The sequence below is a fragment of the Sorex araneus genome, chromosome 2, assembly GCF_027595985.1.
Source record: "Sorex araneus isolate mSorAra2 chromosome 2, mSorAra2.pri, whole genome shotgun sequence".
In the NCBI taxonomy this organism is placed as follows: domain Eukaryota; kingdom Metazoa; phylum Chordata; class Mammalia; order Eulipotyphla; family Soricidae; genus Sorex; species Sorex araneus.
Window position 1 is genome coordinate 7,893,706 of NC_073303.1, and position 16,466 is coordinate 7,910,171.

Genomic DNA, 16,466 nt, shown 5'->3' on the forward strand with positions numbered 1-16,466 from the left:
ACGCAGGACTAATACTTGATTAAGGTCACTACAAAGCCTCCAGGATTCTTCCCTGCAAGCCTTTGATAAGATGAGACATTTCTCAAACAAGGCTAATCCCCTCTTCATTAAAAGAAATGTTGACTCCACTCAGCGATGCTCAGGAGCTACTCCTCGCTTGGTGCTTGTTGGAGGTTCACTCCCAGTGGTGCTCAGGGGACCATGTGACTTTCGGGATTGACGATGGGCCTCCCACAAACAAAGCAGGTGCTCAGCCTATTGAGCTATTTCCCCAGGCCTAATCCTTTTTTTTTTTTTTTTAAAGCAGCAAAGCTAGAGCAAAACTAATTGGAATGTGGTTTCAAGTGAAAGATTTCTCAAAACAAAAGTTTCTCTTGGACCAGGGAGCTGGTCAAACGGTGGGAATGCAGGTTTTGTATGTGGACCGGGGTTCAATTTCGCTTCCAAATGCTTGGAATTTCCACTGCATATATTTTATTCTGAAATAAATGCTGATTGTGTATGTTTGGGAGCACTTTATAATCTACTCACTGAGATGAAAGGCCGGGGGAGGGGAGGGTAGTCTGGAGGTATTTGGTCATCTTCACAGTGAAGACGGTCCTTCCACTCTGGGAGGAGGGGGTTTCTCTAGACCCTCTTTGGTTCACCCCTTCCATCTCACCTACTCAGCCTCAGAGTGAACCTGGCACGCAGAATCACATTCAATTTAGTGTGCGACCAGAACTGAGAGAGGCCACCTTTAAACTGTGGCTGATAGGACGCCAGAAACTTTCAGATAAAACTGTGATGCAGCCAGACTTCTTATGAAAATATATATCTTATAAAACAGCCCGGGGATATAGCTCAGCAGTAGAGCTTTGTAAGGATTAGCCCTGGACTTAACTCCCTACCTGACACCCAAAGCTGGGGGGGGGGTGGTGTCAGAATAAACATATATATGATCTGCATATGTGTAATATACATAGTATATATTAACTGTCTGTCCAGAATCAACCTCCATAGCTGCAATAGAAATCTAGCCCAATCATTTTCTACCTCTGCAATTGTCTATAAATTAAGTCTCTGTGCCTGGGTTTCCATCCAATAAGATAAGGCTAACGGAATACCAATAGTTTCTACCTCACAGAAATTAATATTTGGGCTGAAGAAATGGGCTGAAGGAATTAAATTAATATTCAGGTCAGGACCATTTAAATACTTGATTACTGATTTAAAAAGATTTAGATGTTGTTTTTTTTTTGGCTTTTGGGTCACACCCGGCGATGCGCAGGGGTTACTCCTGGTTCATGCACTCAGGAATTAACTCCTGGTGGTGCTCATATGGGAAGCTGGGAATTAAACCCGGGTCGGTCGTGTGCCCTACCCGCTGTGCTATCGCTCCAGCCTCCCAAAAATTTAGTTTTAAGTAATGTCATACCATGAAAGATTTTACTGAGACAGCAAGTCATCCAGTCAGGAAACAGAAGTGGAATATCTACTCACTAACACACTATTTTTTTCCCATGCACCTGAGCAAACTCAGAAACAGGATAGCAGAATACGTGCCTCATGGAAGATGGCAAGAAGGATGCCAAGGCTTTCTAATCAAAATAGCTAACCAAATAATTTAGTATTGCCTTGATAGTCCACATGCTAACCCCTGATTCAAAAAATAGAATGACCCAAAGGCTACAGAAACTAAAAAAAAAGTTAAAACTTAAAAAAAAAACGTTAAAAAATAAAAAGTCATGCATTTTCAAATTCTAATTAGTAAGAGGATTGCTGGCGGGGAGAGGGGAGGAAACCCAGTAGTTTAAAATGGGCAGCTTATAGGAAGCTTCCAGCATTTCTTTTTGGAGTTGCACGGGGAGTGGGGGAATATCACGCCTTGTGATACTCAGGGGTTGTTCTGACTCTGCACTCAGGAATACTCCTTAGGGAACCACGTAGATGCCAGGACACGATGCTGGGTCGGCCACACGCAAGGCAAATGCCCTGCCCACTGTGCTGTCACTCAGGCCCTGATTCCAGCACTTTTGAGGTGTCACCTTTTAAAACTGCATGTGTACATAAAGAATATTGTGCAATGCGGAGCACTGTGAGACTGTATTATTGCAGCATCACGCAATAAGAATGTTTGCTTGTCTATCCTTGTAGGCCTCATGAATTTGTTTTCCATTCCCTGATGGGGCAGCTCAGCAATACCTGGGGATTCCAATGCTTCCTTTGTCTCAAGTTTTCAGTTTTTTTTTCCCCCCCAAGAATGAGCTTCAGGAAGCATCTCCAGGCCTGTGTCCTGCACCCTAGAAAATATCAAGGTCAGGCCCCCATAGTCGCCAGGCCACCGTGACACATCTGTCTACTGACCACAAGATGGCACTGTTGTCTGTCCTAAGGCAAGATATTGACAAATTCTGCCTCTTTAAATATTGGTCTCACAGGCAAAAATCAACCACATTTAAAGAGGAAGAGGGGCTGGAGCCAGAGCACGGTGGGTAGGGTGTTTGCCTTGCTTGCGGCTGACCCTGGTTGGATTCCCAGCATCCCATATGATCCCCTTAGCACCGCCAGGGGTAATTCCTGAGTGCAGAGCCAGGAGTAACCCCTGAGCATTGCCGGGTGTGACCCAAAAAGCAAAAAAAAAAAAAAAAAAAAAAAGAGGAAGAATTTGTCAACTTCTTGTTTTCACATAAAGGGACCGTGTGTTACAACCTAGGTCACTAGAACAAAGAAAACCAATTTGAGTTACTATCCTTTAATGAAAATAGTCCGTAAGACCAAATGTTAAAAAACTAAAAACAATATCAATTTTCCTCCAAGACATGATTAATGATTAAATTGATTACATAAGATAGGCAAAATTTTAGGTAAATCCTGCTGTGTGAGTGATTAAGAGAGATAGACTTGTTTCATCTGAGATGGTTCAACACTGAAAGGAAGTACATAAATGTCTGTGGAGCTTATCAATGGCGAATGGAAGGACTATTTCAATTACAAATTTCAACTTTTCTACACAAAACCAGTTATGTTCCTTTTAGTCACTTGGCTTTTGTTCCCAGAACAAATGATTTAGAAAAAATAGTCGCAACCTCCTGGAACCAATAGTCTATACCAGATGAGCACTGGAGTCAGTTGGTCTCCGGATTTGCTTGTCGTCCCAGATGACTTGTTCCAGTTTGTAGCAACAGAAGCACAAGGGTCAGTTGTTAGTCCTCTTTGGAATGTCAGATGAATTACATTCCCAGAATCCAGGGATTCCTGAGTGATTTGCTTAATTTTTTTTTTTTTTTTAAACAAAAAGCCCAGCTGGAGATGAGAACCAGCTCCAAGGGCCCTGGGAACCCGTGGGATATCCTGCAGTCTGTGGAAATGTGTCTTATCATCTCGAACACAGTGGCTCCAGTTTACAAGGTGAGTGGTGACACAGTGGAGGGGCACCCTCGGGTTCCAACACAGCGACTAACCCAACCCATCCCACCAGTCGCAGTGCTGGCCTCCGGCCTCAGATGCACAGAGTCGAGCTAGAAGACAGTTGAACGGCAAAGCAGAGCCGTCGTCTCCCTTCTCTGTTTCCTCCAGGGGCTGGAAGCATGTATGGGTGGGCCAAAAACCAGACCCACGGCTGAACCGTGTCTTTGATCCCTGACAAACGGAGGCTCTCAACACCTTCATCCAAAATACAACCAAGGGGCTGGAGCTATAGGACAGTGGGTAAGGTGTTTGCCTTGCACACGGCTGACATGGGTTTGATTCCCAGCATCCCAGATGGTCTCCCCAGTACCACCAGGAGTAATTCCTGAGTGCAAAGCCAGGAATAGCCCCTGTGTATTGCTGGGTGTGACTGAAAAAAGAAAAAAAAATTGTGACAAATGAGACCAACAGTATCTACCTCAAGACCTTCCTACTGTGGTTGAGGATGTGGCCCCGTGGGAGAGTTCATGCCTTGTGTTGACGCCCTGGGTTTGATTTTTAGCACCTTGTGGTTCCCTGAGCTGAGCAGGGTCCGAGTACAGCTGTGTCCACTGCCTCCACCCAAAAAATAAATTCCATGTGATAAAGAAGGTGAATTGATGCTCAGAACTGAATCTGTTACCAAATAAGCACTATTTTTCTAAGTTTCAGCCACATTATCAAAACCATCTTTTTTTTTTTTTTAAATGCTTTTGGGTTTGGACCACACCTGGTGGTGCTTGGAGCTTACTCCTGCTTCTGAGGTCAGGGGACCATGTTGAACCTGGGTTGGCCATGTGCAAGGCAAACACCTTACCTGCTGTACTATCTGTCCAGCCCTTGCTTTGTGTGTGTGTGTGTGTGTGTGTGTGTGTGTGTGTGTGTGTGTGTTTTTCTATAATTGGAACAAGGAGAAGGCAAACAGAACATCTAAGTGGGGCATACAGAGAAGCATAAATGCAGGTAGTATTAATCTGAGGAAAACTATGGGGCGACTCTGGGAAACTTCGAAGAAGGCACCCCTTCTCCAGACACTTTCCCCACTTTGCATTGATTTGCACAGACACCCATGGGTGGGCACAGCGGGATGGTTGGTGGCGGGGGCAGCCAGCTGGAGATACCCACGGAGCTTGAATTACTGAATCACAGGCCTAAAGGGAACCTGAACAGCCCAGGGAAGGTGTGTATGTGTGTGCAGGGCTGAGGGAGGAATCCAAGCTTGTCTGAGAGCAAAGGCCATCGCCTCCCTCAGACACTTAAAAACACTGTAATCCCCCCACCCCCCAGAGCCCCTCCCAAAGGGAGACAGAGGACAGATGCGCATATGGGCCGGGAAGATGTGGGAAATGAAGACAGTCCTGAGAGTTGGGTCTTTGAGGGCGGTCAGGGTTGGGGTGTTGAGGACAGAGGGACCCGAAAGCTGTAGGGAGGGTGGGCGAGTATGTGTGAGGCCTTGGGTCTGGTACCACAGGAGCAAACAAGTGGCTAAGTGGGGAACGTGTTTGGTTGGCTTGGGGGCCACATGTGGCCCAGCTCAGGGCTAACTCCCGTCTCTGGGCTCAAGGAGCACATCTGGAGGAGTGATCGGGGAACCAACCACACAAGGGGCTGGGATTCAAGCCCGGGTGGGCTGTGTGCAGGGCAAGTACCCTACCCGCTGTACCGTCTCTCCAGCGCAGGGCAAGTGTCTTGAGAGTGAGTGAGGATGGTTGAGAGTTGGGTGGAGTTTCCGCTGTCCTGTGCATCCCTGAAGCAAGACGTTCCCAGGCATCCCTCCTCCCAGCTCCTCCAGCTCATTCGCATTCAGTTAAGACGTAGTCCCCCAGGGCTCCTCCTGGAGAGGCAGACCCGAGGCGTCAGCATGGAGGCAGCATCTTGCCTTCCCCCGGCCCCTCACCTCTCCCTCCCCACGGAGCTCTGGGAGGTCAAGCGTTGGGGTCTCCCGACCAGCTTTCTCCCATCTCCCTCCTGTGCAATGTCTCTCCTTGCCTCGACTCTCGGTGCCTGTCCGCGGATGCCCACAGCTCTTCTCCCCTCCCCTCTACACAGCCCGTCTCTCCCCCTTCTATCCCACACCATAGGTGCCCCTGGGGGGTACAAAAGCAGGATTGGTGAGTGATGAGTGGACAAGTCAGGATGAGGCTCCAGAAGCATCTCACCTCCCAGGAGCCCTTCCACTCTGCGCTCCCTCCTAAGACCCCTTCCACTCTGAGGCAGTCCCTCAGCCTCAACCTCATCTCAAGGAGTCCCATTGCTTCAAGGTCAGCAAAAGATGCTTCCCCGCTGTGGACAGGTGCCAGTGCTCCCAACAAATGGGCAAAGAAACGGGCAAAGAGAGGGTGTCTCGTGGGCACCAGGGCCCACTTCTGGCAGGAGATCAGGAGCGCTGGGGGGCCGAGGCCCTCGGAAACGCCTCTTACTCACTCAAAGTCTGCCTCTTCCTCGAGACTCTGAGCAGAACGCCGACGAAGAGGATAATGACGCAAACAGCGATGGCACTAGTGACTCCGATGACCAGGGCACTGGACGGCGAGGGCTCTAAAGCAGCGGAAGTGGGTTAACGCTCAAAACTGTGCCCCAGCCCGGGCGGTCCCTCCCCTACTGGCATTGGGGACCACTCCCGGCCCACCCGCTGGGGGTTCTCAGCCGTACCCCAGGCGGCAGCGAGGGGCTGGTCCAGGCCTGGGTGCTCCACCTGGCAGGAGTATCTCTGCTCCTCCCCCAGGGGCACGGTCAAGGCCACCCGGCCCTGGTAGGTCCCGTCCCCGCTGGGCAGCACGTCCTGAGGCCCGCTGTCCCGGGCGTCCAGCAACTTCCTGTCCTTCAGCCACTTGATGGTGATGTTCGGGGGGTAGAAGCTCCGAGCCTGACACCACAGAGTGGTCGCGGCAGGGGCTATGTGCCGAGTCACTTTCACCGCAGGTGCCACTGTACGGGAAGGAGGAGGATGGAGAACAGAACTTCCGGCCCAGAAGCCAGAACTTTCACTTCCTCTCTATTACAGGAAGGGGATTCACTGCCCAGTCCAGGCCAGCTCTGAATCAAACACTGGATCCCCATGCGTGTCCCAAGATTTGTCTCGGGCGGGGAATCACTGGGAACAGGCGGTCCCATCGGTCAGCTGCCCTGCCCCGCCCGGCCCCTGCAACTGCCACCCGTGTCTTCTGCCCCTGCTGAGCCATTAAGCTCAGGCCCATAAAATGACAGTTTCTGACTGAATTCCGGCCATCAGCAAATTCAGCTGCTTCAACCCAAATATTCCTGCAAGAAAGGCCCTTTCATAGGGGCCGGAGTTGTAGCACAGCAGGTTGGGTACTTGCCTTGCATGTGGCCAACCTGGGTTTAATCCCAACACTCCATCCATATGGCCTCCTGAGCACTGCCAGGAGTGAGCCCTGAGCACAGCCAGGAGTCAGCTCTGAGCACCACTGAGTGCTTTCACACGGGCTTTCATTTCCCTCGTATACTTTCACATCCGGGGGATATGAAAATGCTATTTTAAAATGATCTGCATCTTAGTGTTTATAGTACATGACTCAATTGCCTACAACATGGCAGCAACCATTTGTCTACCAGCAGATGACTGGATAAAGAACTTGGGGTCCATATACTCAATGAACTACTACTCTGTCATTTAAAAAAAATTAATTGGGGCTGGAGAAAGAGTACAGGAGTTAAGGCATTTGCTCCGTATCCCGCTGACCCTGGTTCCAATCCCCCACAGCACATGTGGTCCCCTGAGCACTTCCCGGAGTCATTCCCCGAGCTCTCCGAGCCAAGGGTCCTCCTGAGCACCTTTAGGTATGACTCCAAAACCCTGACTCCCCTCCCCACCACCAAACAAGGTAAATCAATGCCCTTTGGGACCAAATAAATGGATGGTGAGGTGTCAAGTGAAATGTGTAAGGAAGTAAAAGATGATTATTGAATGGCTTCACTCGTGTGTGTAATATAAATGACTAAAGCAAACAAACAAAATGCAACAAAACCCCCTTGATTTCTAGCAGCAATAAAAACCATGGTGGTGGGGCCGGAGCAATAGTACAGTGGGTAGGGCATTGCCCTGCACACGGCCAATAGGTGTTCAATCCCCAGCATCCCAGATGGTCCCCTGAGCACCGCCAGGAGTAATTCCTGAGTGCAGAGCCAGAGAGTAACCCCTGAGCATCGCTGGGTGTGACCCAGAAAGAAAAATAAACCCACAAAAAACAAAGCCATGGTGGTTAGCAAAGGAAAGGGAACAAGTTTGGAGAAGTATGTAGAAAGGCCTTTGGTCTCCCCACATTAAAGATAGGAGTGGTGGTGACAGTTCTGCACATATAGAGGATGAAATAGAACTCCTGGAATTCCATAATATTGTAAGCCACTGTCTTGTCAAAAACAAAAGGACCTGGTAAGAGAGTGAGACCCTGGGGTCAATGCCGTGTTCTGTGACCGGGACCCTTGACTTCCCAAAGGGTCTGCGACTCTCCTTAGCTTCCTCACTGGAACATTTCTTGCCTTGGCTTTCATGGGAAAAGCCTGAACTCCTAAAAGGCACAGAAATACATACAATCCTTGGGTAAATCAGACATCATCTCGGATCCCTCCTTTAACTGCACAGGGAAAGAAAGGAAGGAAGGAAGGAAGGAAGGAAGGAAGGAAGGAAGGAAGGAAGGAAGGAAGGAAGGAAGGGAGAGAAAGAAAGGAAGAAAGAAAAGAAAGAAAGAAAGAAAGAAAGAAAGAAAGAAAGAAAGAAAGAAAGAAAGAAAGAAAGAAAGAAAGAAAGAAAGAAAGAAAGAAAGGAAGAAAGAAAGGAAGAAAGAGGGCTGGAGCGATAGTACAGTAGGTAGGCTTTTGCCTTGCACACAGCTGACTCAGGTTTGATTCCCAGCATCCCATATGGTCCCCTGAGCACTGCCAGGAGTAATTCCTGAGTGCACAGCGAGGAGTAACCCCTGAGCATTGCTGAGTCTGACCCAAAAAAGCAAAAAAGAGAGAGAGAGAAAGAAAGACTGAATGAAGGAGTCATGTCTCTGGCCTGTCAGCCTTGTCAGTTAGGGGATGAGACCTCGCGTAGGAAGGCTCAGATTTCATTTCTTCCCAGAGAGATGTACACCCCACACCGGACCCTCCAGCCAGGGACCTCCTGGGGGAGGGGAGGGGCTGCTCCGACCATACCTTGCCGCTCCAAATCCCGTCTCCCGAGTTGCAGCAGCTGGCGCAGCTGCTCGGGGCAGTCTCTCTCCAGGTAGGCCCTGTTCTGCCTGGCCCGGATCTTGGTCACTTCCCACTCCCGCTTGGTGGCCTGGGCCCTGGGCTCGGCCGCCGTCCAGTCCAGCGTCTCGGGCCGGAAGTCGAGGTGGTCCCGCCCGTCGTACCCGTACTTCCAGAAGCCCGTGGTGCTGTTGTCCTCCCGCACCTCACAGCCCAGCATCACCTGCAGGGTGTGGGACTCCGCCAACACCCCCAGCTTCGTTGCTGAAAGCGAAGGCACAAGTTTCACCGTCCCCGGGCAGGAAGCCACGGATTTCCCGAAGCCACGTCTGACCCTCCTCCCCGGCGCCCGGGATCCCCAACCCCAGCGCGCCGGCGTCTCCGAGTACCCTTGCTGTGGTTGTAGTTGTCCATGATGGTCCAGAAGTCCACGATGAACATATGGTCCCACCCTTTCAGGCTCTGACTCAGCGTCAGCCACAGCGAGCTCGTGGCAGCCCTTGAGATCCACTGGGCGCGTGGCTCTGCCCGGCGACTCTCGTGATTGTAGGCCACGAACAGCTGGTCATCCACATAGCCCAGCGCCTCAAACAGGGACAGCCCAAGGTCCCATTCGGAGGCACCCATGAAGAGGTAGTGCAGAGAGTGTGATCCTGGGGAGAAGATGACAGCATCAGTGGGGTGCAGTGGGGTGTCAGAGCCTGACCAGAGCCATGAAGAAGTTCTGGGGACGCTGCCTGGCAAACAAGGCCGTGTCATAGCTGCAAACAGCCCGGAACTCTGAGGGAACTGGGTTGGGGTCAGCATGTCCCAATGCAGCCGCTTTTTGTTATGGATTAACTGTGTTATGATTGGATGAAAGTTAAATAAATACCTTGTTGGGCTATTGTGTAAGCTTGATAGATTTTGATGTGAAATATACAGGAAGTGGGATATAAAGATCTACAAGGTGGTCTTATTTACTTTATCAAGAACTTTGTGCATCATTAGGCTAAAATATATATATATATATATATATATATATATATATATATTGCTTTTTGGGTCACACCCGGCGATGTACAGGGCTTACTTCTGGCTCTGCACTCAGGAATTACCCCTGGTGATGCTCAGGGGACCCTATGGAATGCTGGGAATCAAACCCGGGTCGGCCGTGTGCAAGGCAAACACCCTCCCCTCTGTGCTATCACTCCAGTCCAGACAAATGATCTAAATAAAAAATACTTTTCAAAGTCATTATTAAAAACGGAAAAAGATCTTCATGAAGAGCACCGTGAAGCGAGAATTAGAATACACACGCTAGCTGACCATCACTCAATATGAACAAGACAAAAACATCTAGCTCAGTAAATCTTGAACCACCAGTCAGTCCATGGACCAGCGTGCAGGCCAGTGATATGGAAGGATGCGGTCCTAGAGGATACTAGACCAGGGTCAGATACCATGAAGAAATGGTGATCATGGACTGGACCTACTGTGAACTTCCCCAACACCCAGGAGCTGGGAGGAAGGCACCTCTGTCCCTGCCAGAGCGCTCAGCCTGAGGGGGATGCCCAACACCTATACCCACGGCTCACTTCTCATAAACATTGTCAAGTGTCTTCCCCGTGGCCTTCTAACCTCTATGGTACTCAACGCCTGAGCCAGAACCTACTGTCCCTTAAGCTGTCCAGCCACAGAGTGGGCCGGCTCAAAACCTCACACTTACCTGGAAACAAAGAAAGCAAACTACTACCTAAACCTTTTGTTCTTCCTCCTACATCCTGTGTACTTTGCCCTAAGTGTACAGTGTCACACAGATGCGGACCCAGAAGGACTGTTATCCTTAGTTTGTAGGGGGTCAAACAGAAACTTTGTAGGAGGACTATAGCTCTCTAGGAGTATTTTAATCTGCTCTACTGTAGGTCCAGGCTTAACAAGGCTCAATGAAAGATCAATGAAACAGCCATAGAGAAATACAGGGGTTATAGCCCTCCCCTTGCATGCAGCTGATGGGAGTTCAGTCCCCAGCACCACACACCACGTACGGTCCTCCAAGCACTATCAAGAGTGATTCCTAAGCACAGGGTCAGGAGTAACCCCTGAAGCACTCCTTGAAATGCAGAAAAAGAGAAAAAATCTATAGAAGCAGAGCAGAATCCTCCAGACAAGTTGCTGGATTTTCCATACTGGGAGACAAAAATAGACAAAAACAAAATTCACTGTATCACTGTCATCCCATTGCTCATTGATTTGCTCGAGTGGGCACCAGTAATGTCTCCATTGTGAGACTTGTTGTTACTTTTTTTGGCATATCCAATACACCACAGGTAGCTTGCCAGGCTCTCCGAGAGGGACGGAGGAATCGAACCCGGGTCGGCTGCATGCAAGGCAAACGGGCCCTACCCACTGTGCTATCGCTCCAGCCAACATTAAAAAATTAAAACCATTGCCAGAAGCACCTTTGGCACTCCTCTTTCTTTCTCACAACCCAGAGATGCTTCTGAAACATTTTACCAATTCCAGCTGGGAAACCAAGGCTGTCTCCCCCTCCTGGGCTCCCACTGGTCCAGATCATCTTCACTTACCTGCACAATGTCACTGGTCCTGTCCCTGCTTTCACTGGTGCTTCTTTTTGAAGGTGGGGGGTTGGGGGGGAGAGTTGATGTTTTGGGGTCACACTCACCTGTGCTCAGGACGTACTCTTGGGGGACCATACAGGGCCCCAGGGATCAAACCTTTGTTGGCCACGCGCAAGGCAAGTGCCCTACCCACTGTACTTTCCCCCCACTGTACTTTCCTCCCTTTTGCTTCTTTCTTTCTTTCTTTCTTTCTTTCTTTCTTTCTTTCTTTCTTTCTTTCTTTCTTTCTTTCTTTCTTTCTTTCTTTCTTTCTTTCTTTCTTTCTTTCTTTCTTTCTTTCTTTCTTACACTCAGGAATACACTCAGTGATACACTCAGGAATCACCCCTGGCGGTGCTTAGGGGACCATATGGGATGCTGGGATTCGAACCCGGGTCGGCCGTGTGCAAGGCAAATGCCCTCCCCGCTGTGCTATCACTCCAGCCCCCCTTTTGCTTCTTTCATCCTGCTATTCGCAGAGCAGCTGGAATCATCCTTGTGATGCAGAGCACGTGACTTCCGGGCCTGCCAGACCAGAGCAGCCCTTGCCTGGGGCCCCCGGCTGAGCCCAGGGCTCACTCTTGCCCACCACCACAGCTGGCCCTTCCGCCAATGCTGCTTTCATTTCTGTTCACTTATTTATTTATTTTTGCATGGTATGGTCAGCCCAAATGGTGCTGATGGAACACTCCTGGCTCAGTGCTCAGGAGACCTTAGAACACCAGATGTGGGGAAGGGGATTTGCAGCCACAGCCAAAGCATGACAAGGGCCTTTACCTCTCTACTTACCTCTCAGTCCCCTCAACCAGTGTTTGCCGGAGGTCATGTGTCACTTCCCGGAGGCAGCTCTGGTTGCCACAACCGGGGGTGGAGTAGTAGGCTCACTGGGAAGAGCTCAGGGACGCTGCTAAACGTCCCGTGAGAACCTCAGTCATGGCGCTGAGGTGGAGAAACTGCCTCTAACTCAACCTGCCAGGCCCAGTCAGCACCTCGGGGAGCGGCTTCTCCTGAGAGGTGTGGCCCTTCCTCCTGGTTTCACTTCCCCAAGTGACCAGGTGTTCTCTAGTGCCTGTCGCCACCCACACAGTCCAGACACCCAGAGGCAAAATCACCAGTGGGCCTCCGCCCCTCACCTCCCCCTCGCACTCCTGGTACTCTGCCTGTGAATGGGTGGACTGACTGTTCGATCCACATCCTACCCTCTGGCTTAGTAACTTCACTGCATGAGGCTGTTGAGAACTGCCTCTTTGAGGCTTGGAGCAGGAATCACTGATGAAAGTTATAGTGACGGAAGGTACCACTGAGGGCTGTTGCCAATGAGTGCGGTTACCACTGAGAGCAGTCACCACTACTAAAAGTTACCAGTGATGGCGGTTACCAGTAATGGTAGTTACCAGTGATGGCGGTTACCAGTGATGGAAGTTATCACTAATGAAAGTTACCAGAGATGGCACTGAGGGCAGTCACCACTGCTGAAAGTTACCAGTGATGGCGGTTACCAGTGATAGTAGTTACCAGTGATGGCAGTCACCAGTGATGGAAGTCATCACTAGTGAAAGTTACCAGAGGTGGAGGGCAGTCACCACTGCTGAAAGTGATCAGTGCTGAAAGTTACTAGTGATGGAAGTTACCAGTGATGGAAGTTTTCCTTTTCCACTGATGAAAGTTCCAGTAATGGAAGTTACCAGTGACAGAAGTTACCAGTTGTTGGATAACATTGGTTTGTCCTTTCTCCCCCGAGCAGGGAGCTTAGGTTTTATTAGTTACTCACATCACAGTGCTCCTGAGACACACCCAATTCCATCGGGCACTCCTAATCCTCTGTGTTCACCTTTAAATTCTCCTTTGTGCTCTTCTTCCCCTGTTAATCACTTTTATCCACACATCAGATCCTGTGACTTGTAAAGTCAATTCTTCTGAGGGCTTTGAATTTTTGTGTGTGCAAATGTTGCTTTTCTCTTTCCTTTATGTCCTTTGCAGAGTTAGTTTAGTGCAATGTCTTTTTTGTATAGACACAGGAAGACAGTTAATGCTATGATTTTGTAACATGGGAGCTAATTGACGCTGAATAATACTTACTCCTGGGCATCTGTCATACTTACTCAACTCAAGCTTCAGTTGCCCTTAGTTCCTAACACCCAAAAAGGAGGGTCCTGGTGAGATACTTGAATAAATGGCAATATATTACCACCCAGCCTGTGGCCCCTTTCCTTTATTCATCCGTCGCTATGATTGGCTGGGGAACAGTTCTTGACCATCTAACCCACCCACGTTTGAAGTCACAACAGGTGATGCAGTTACCACTGATGGCAGTCACCATTGTTGAAAGTTACCAGTGCTGAAAGCAACCAGTGACGGAAGTTACCAGTGATGGCAGCCGTCACTGCTGAAAGTTACCAGAGATGGAAGTTGCCAGTGATGGAAGTTACCACTGATGAAAGTTAGCAGTCCTGAAAGTTATCAGTGCTGAAACTTACCCAGGCTACAACTCGAGCAAATTGATGAAGAACGGGACGACAGTGCTATAGTGCTACTACAGATAAAAGTTACCCAGGCGACAACCGATGGAACACTGAACCAGGAAGTGTGGAAACACAGAAACTCTTCCCTCCAAATGGTGTTGCCGAGTGTGTGTGATGACACTACGCACTGAGCACCATGCCACTGACAAACTCACTGACCATTTAATAGTGAAGGATCAGAGCGATAGCACCACGGGTAAGTAGGGTTTTTGCCCTATACGTGACAGACCCTGTTCGATCACCAGCACCACATATAGTCTGCCAAGCATCGCCAAGGAATGTTTCCTAAGTGCAGAGCCAGGAATAACCTCTGAGCACTGCTGGGTGTGACCCCCAAACTAAAAAATATATAAATAAATAAAAGAAAAACCTCTCAGTAAAGTGGACCAAAGGAAACAGGATTGTAGCACTAAGGAGGGACTGATACAAAATGTCACAAGGGTGGGCCCAGGATGTGCCTGGTGACCCGGGCAATCAAGATGTCCAGACACCAGAATACGACCATCTTAACATCCTAGCCCTTGTTTCATCTGCCTGCCTGCTGCAGGCTCAATAAGAAGTGCTCCCCCCTGTTAAAAAGGTATAAGAGGGGAAAAGTTTCTTCTGAACCCTGATTAAGGAGCCTGCCTCCGTAATCCGGGAGATTCTCTGCCTTTTGTTTTGTTTTTTGAAGGTCACTCCTGGTGGTGCTCAGGGCCTACTCCTGCCTTAGTGCTCAGAAATCACTTCTGGTCAGACTGGGGAGACCATAGGTGGCATCAGGATGGAACCGGGTACAGCTCAAGCGACTGTCCTGCTGTATAGTCTCCAGCCCCTTCTTTTTCCTTCTCTTACAGAAAATCTTTCCTGAATTTGGCGATTCAATTTCCCGTTCCTTGCTTTATTCTTTTTTTTTTTTTTCTTTTTAACTGCTTCAGGGCAAAGACCTAAGTAATCTTTCACTTTGCATCTTTGGGTAAGGAAGGCCCCCTTCCAGGTGGCCCAAAGCTCTTAGTGACACAGAGAATTGGCCACTGCGCACAGCCCCCAGCTGGAGGCCGAGGCCCTCTCTCTGCTGTGGGTTGCACCAGCCCTTTGCCTCCGGTGTGGAAACAGTTCGGGCGGACGGGCCAAGGTCGCCTTCAGCGCAAAGCACTTCCCGTTTGGGGCCAACGGGGGAGGGGGAGCGTTCGCTTCTACAACAGAAGAAACTGGAAACTGAGATTGCAATCCAGGGACCCCCCACACCCACCCCCAGCCCCCAGGCCTACCTCTGCCTCAGCTACAGAGAAAGGGAAGGATTCCTATCTGCAGGCGCCCCTGGCCCAGGGCCCGGCGGGGCCGTTCATCAGGACAGCGGGAGACGCATATTTTGATTGTCAGCTGCAAGCACCTGAAACTTACATAATGTCACCCCGCAATCCACTTCAAATGCAAAGACTAAGGCGTCGCTTTGGGGGGAGGAGAGGGGAGTGGGCGATGGTGGGTGCCCCTCGGAAGCCTCGGAGCAGCGGGGTTCCACTGGGAAGGGGCAGGTCCGGAGATGAGCGGCCCCAGGACCCCACCTGCACCCTAAGTGGCCGGGAAGGGACAATGCCCGGGCCCTGACCCGGTCCCCCGCGAACCGAGCCAACTCCCACAGCCTCCAACACCCCAGTGGCTGCCGATCGTTTTTTTCTGCCCGGCCGGGCCGCGCCCCCCGCCGCGCGCCCCGCCGCCCGCCGCCCCCCGGACTCACGCGGCGGACGCCCCTTTGCGGCCGCGCTGGGCTGGAGCCGCAGGAGCCACAAGAGCCACAGAAGCCACAGGAACCGCGGGCGCCGCCGGCCCATGTCCCGGCTCGGACTGCGCGTCCCGGCGCGTGTGCGGCTCGTGCCGGACAGGGAAGTTCCCCGGCCCAGGGAGTCACCCCCGGGCCTTTGCCGGGGCTGCGGGCATCGCGGATAAAACTTCCTGCCCCGGGGGATCCTTTTCCGGGCCTTTGGCGAGATGGATTTTTCTGGACCTGAACTCGCCCTCCCGCGGCCCCAGCGCCGGCCGGGCTGGAGCGTTCAGATGGGACGTGCAGGGGGGCTGTGGGGGCGGGGGCCGGTGCGTTGACAGCTCCTCTCCTCTCCTCTAAATATCCAAAGCTTTCACGTTTCAAGTACCCCCCCCCCCCAATGTTTTAAGTTCCACTTGCTGAGTTAGTTAATCCATTAAAAAATAAAATTTAGAAATGACATGATTTGGGGGCTGAAGTGATAGAACAGCGGGTAGAGCGTTTGCCTTGCACGCAGCCCACTTGGGTTTGAATCCCCGACATCCCATATGGTACCGTTCCCCACCCCACCCCCCACTGCCAAGAGTAACTCCTGAGTGCAGAGCCAGGAGTAACCTCTGAGCATCGCTGGGTGTGAGCCTCCCCCCACAAAAAAGCCAGAAATGACATGTTTTTTTTAAAAAATTCACTGCATTAAAAAAATTCTGGGGGGTGAGGGGTGATGGGAAGAGAAACTGCAGACACTGGTGCTGGGAAGTGTTCGCTGGTGGAGGGATGGGTGTCAGAACACGCTATGGCTGAAACCTAATCATGAACAGCTTTGTAAGGGTCTATCTCACAGTGATTCTACCGAAAAAAATCTTTAAAAAAAAAACAAAACTCGGGGCTGGAGCTATAGCACAGCGGGTAGGGCGTTTGCCTTGCATGCGGCCCACCCAGGTTCGATTCCCAGCATCCCATATGGTCCCCTGAGCACGC

The 16,466-nt window shown here is 50.5% G+C and overlaps 1 protein-coding gene across 1 annotated transcript; it reads right to left on the reverse strand.

Annotated features, from left to right (window-relative positions):
- Positions 1–2,738: 2,738 nt before the first annotated feature.
- HFE (homeostatic iron regulator) lies at positions 2,739–15,822 on the reverse strand. The gene is made up of 6 exons (XM_055127268.1): positions 15,465–15,822; positions 9,015–9,278; positions 8,590–8,889; positions 6,082–6,357; positions 5,854–5,967; positions 2,739–5,263 (listed from the first exon to the last, which is right to left on the reverse strand). The coding sequence occupies exons 1-6, from the start codon at positions 15,556–15,558 to the stop codon at positions 5,223–5,225; spliced, it is 1,089 nt and encodes a 362-aa protein (XP_054983243.1). The 5' UTR covers positions 15,559–15,822; the 3' UTR covers positions 2,739–5,222.
- Positions 15,823–16,466: the final 644 nt, after the last annotated feature.

Bases quoted from the DNA above. Each gene is read 5' to 3' on its own strand.
- HFE (XM_055127268.1), bottom strand. From the start codon at position 15,558: ATGGGCCGGCGGCGCCCGCGGTTCCTGTGGCTTCTGTGGCTCTTGTGG. The intron at 9,279-15,464 runs GTGAGTCCGGGG...TCTTCTCCCCAG, and splicing joins CGCAAAGGGGCGTCCGCCGC to GATCACACTCTCTGCACTAC. The intron at 5,264-5,853 runs GTGAGTAAGAGG...CTGCCTCTCCAG, and splicing joins GAGGAAGAGGCAGACTTTGA to GAGGAGCCCTGGGGGACTAC.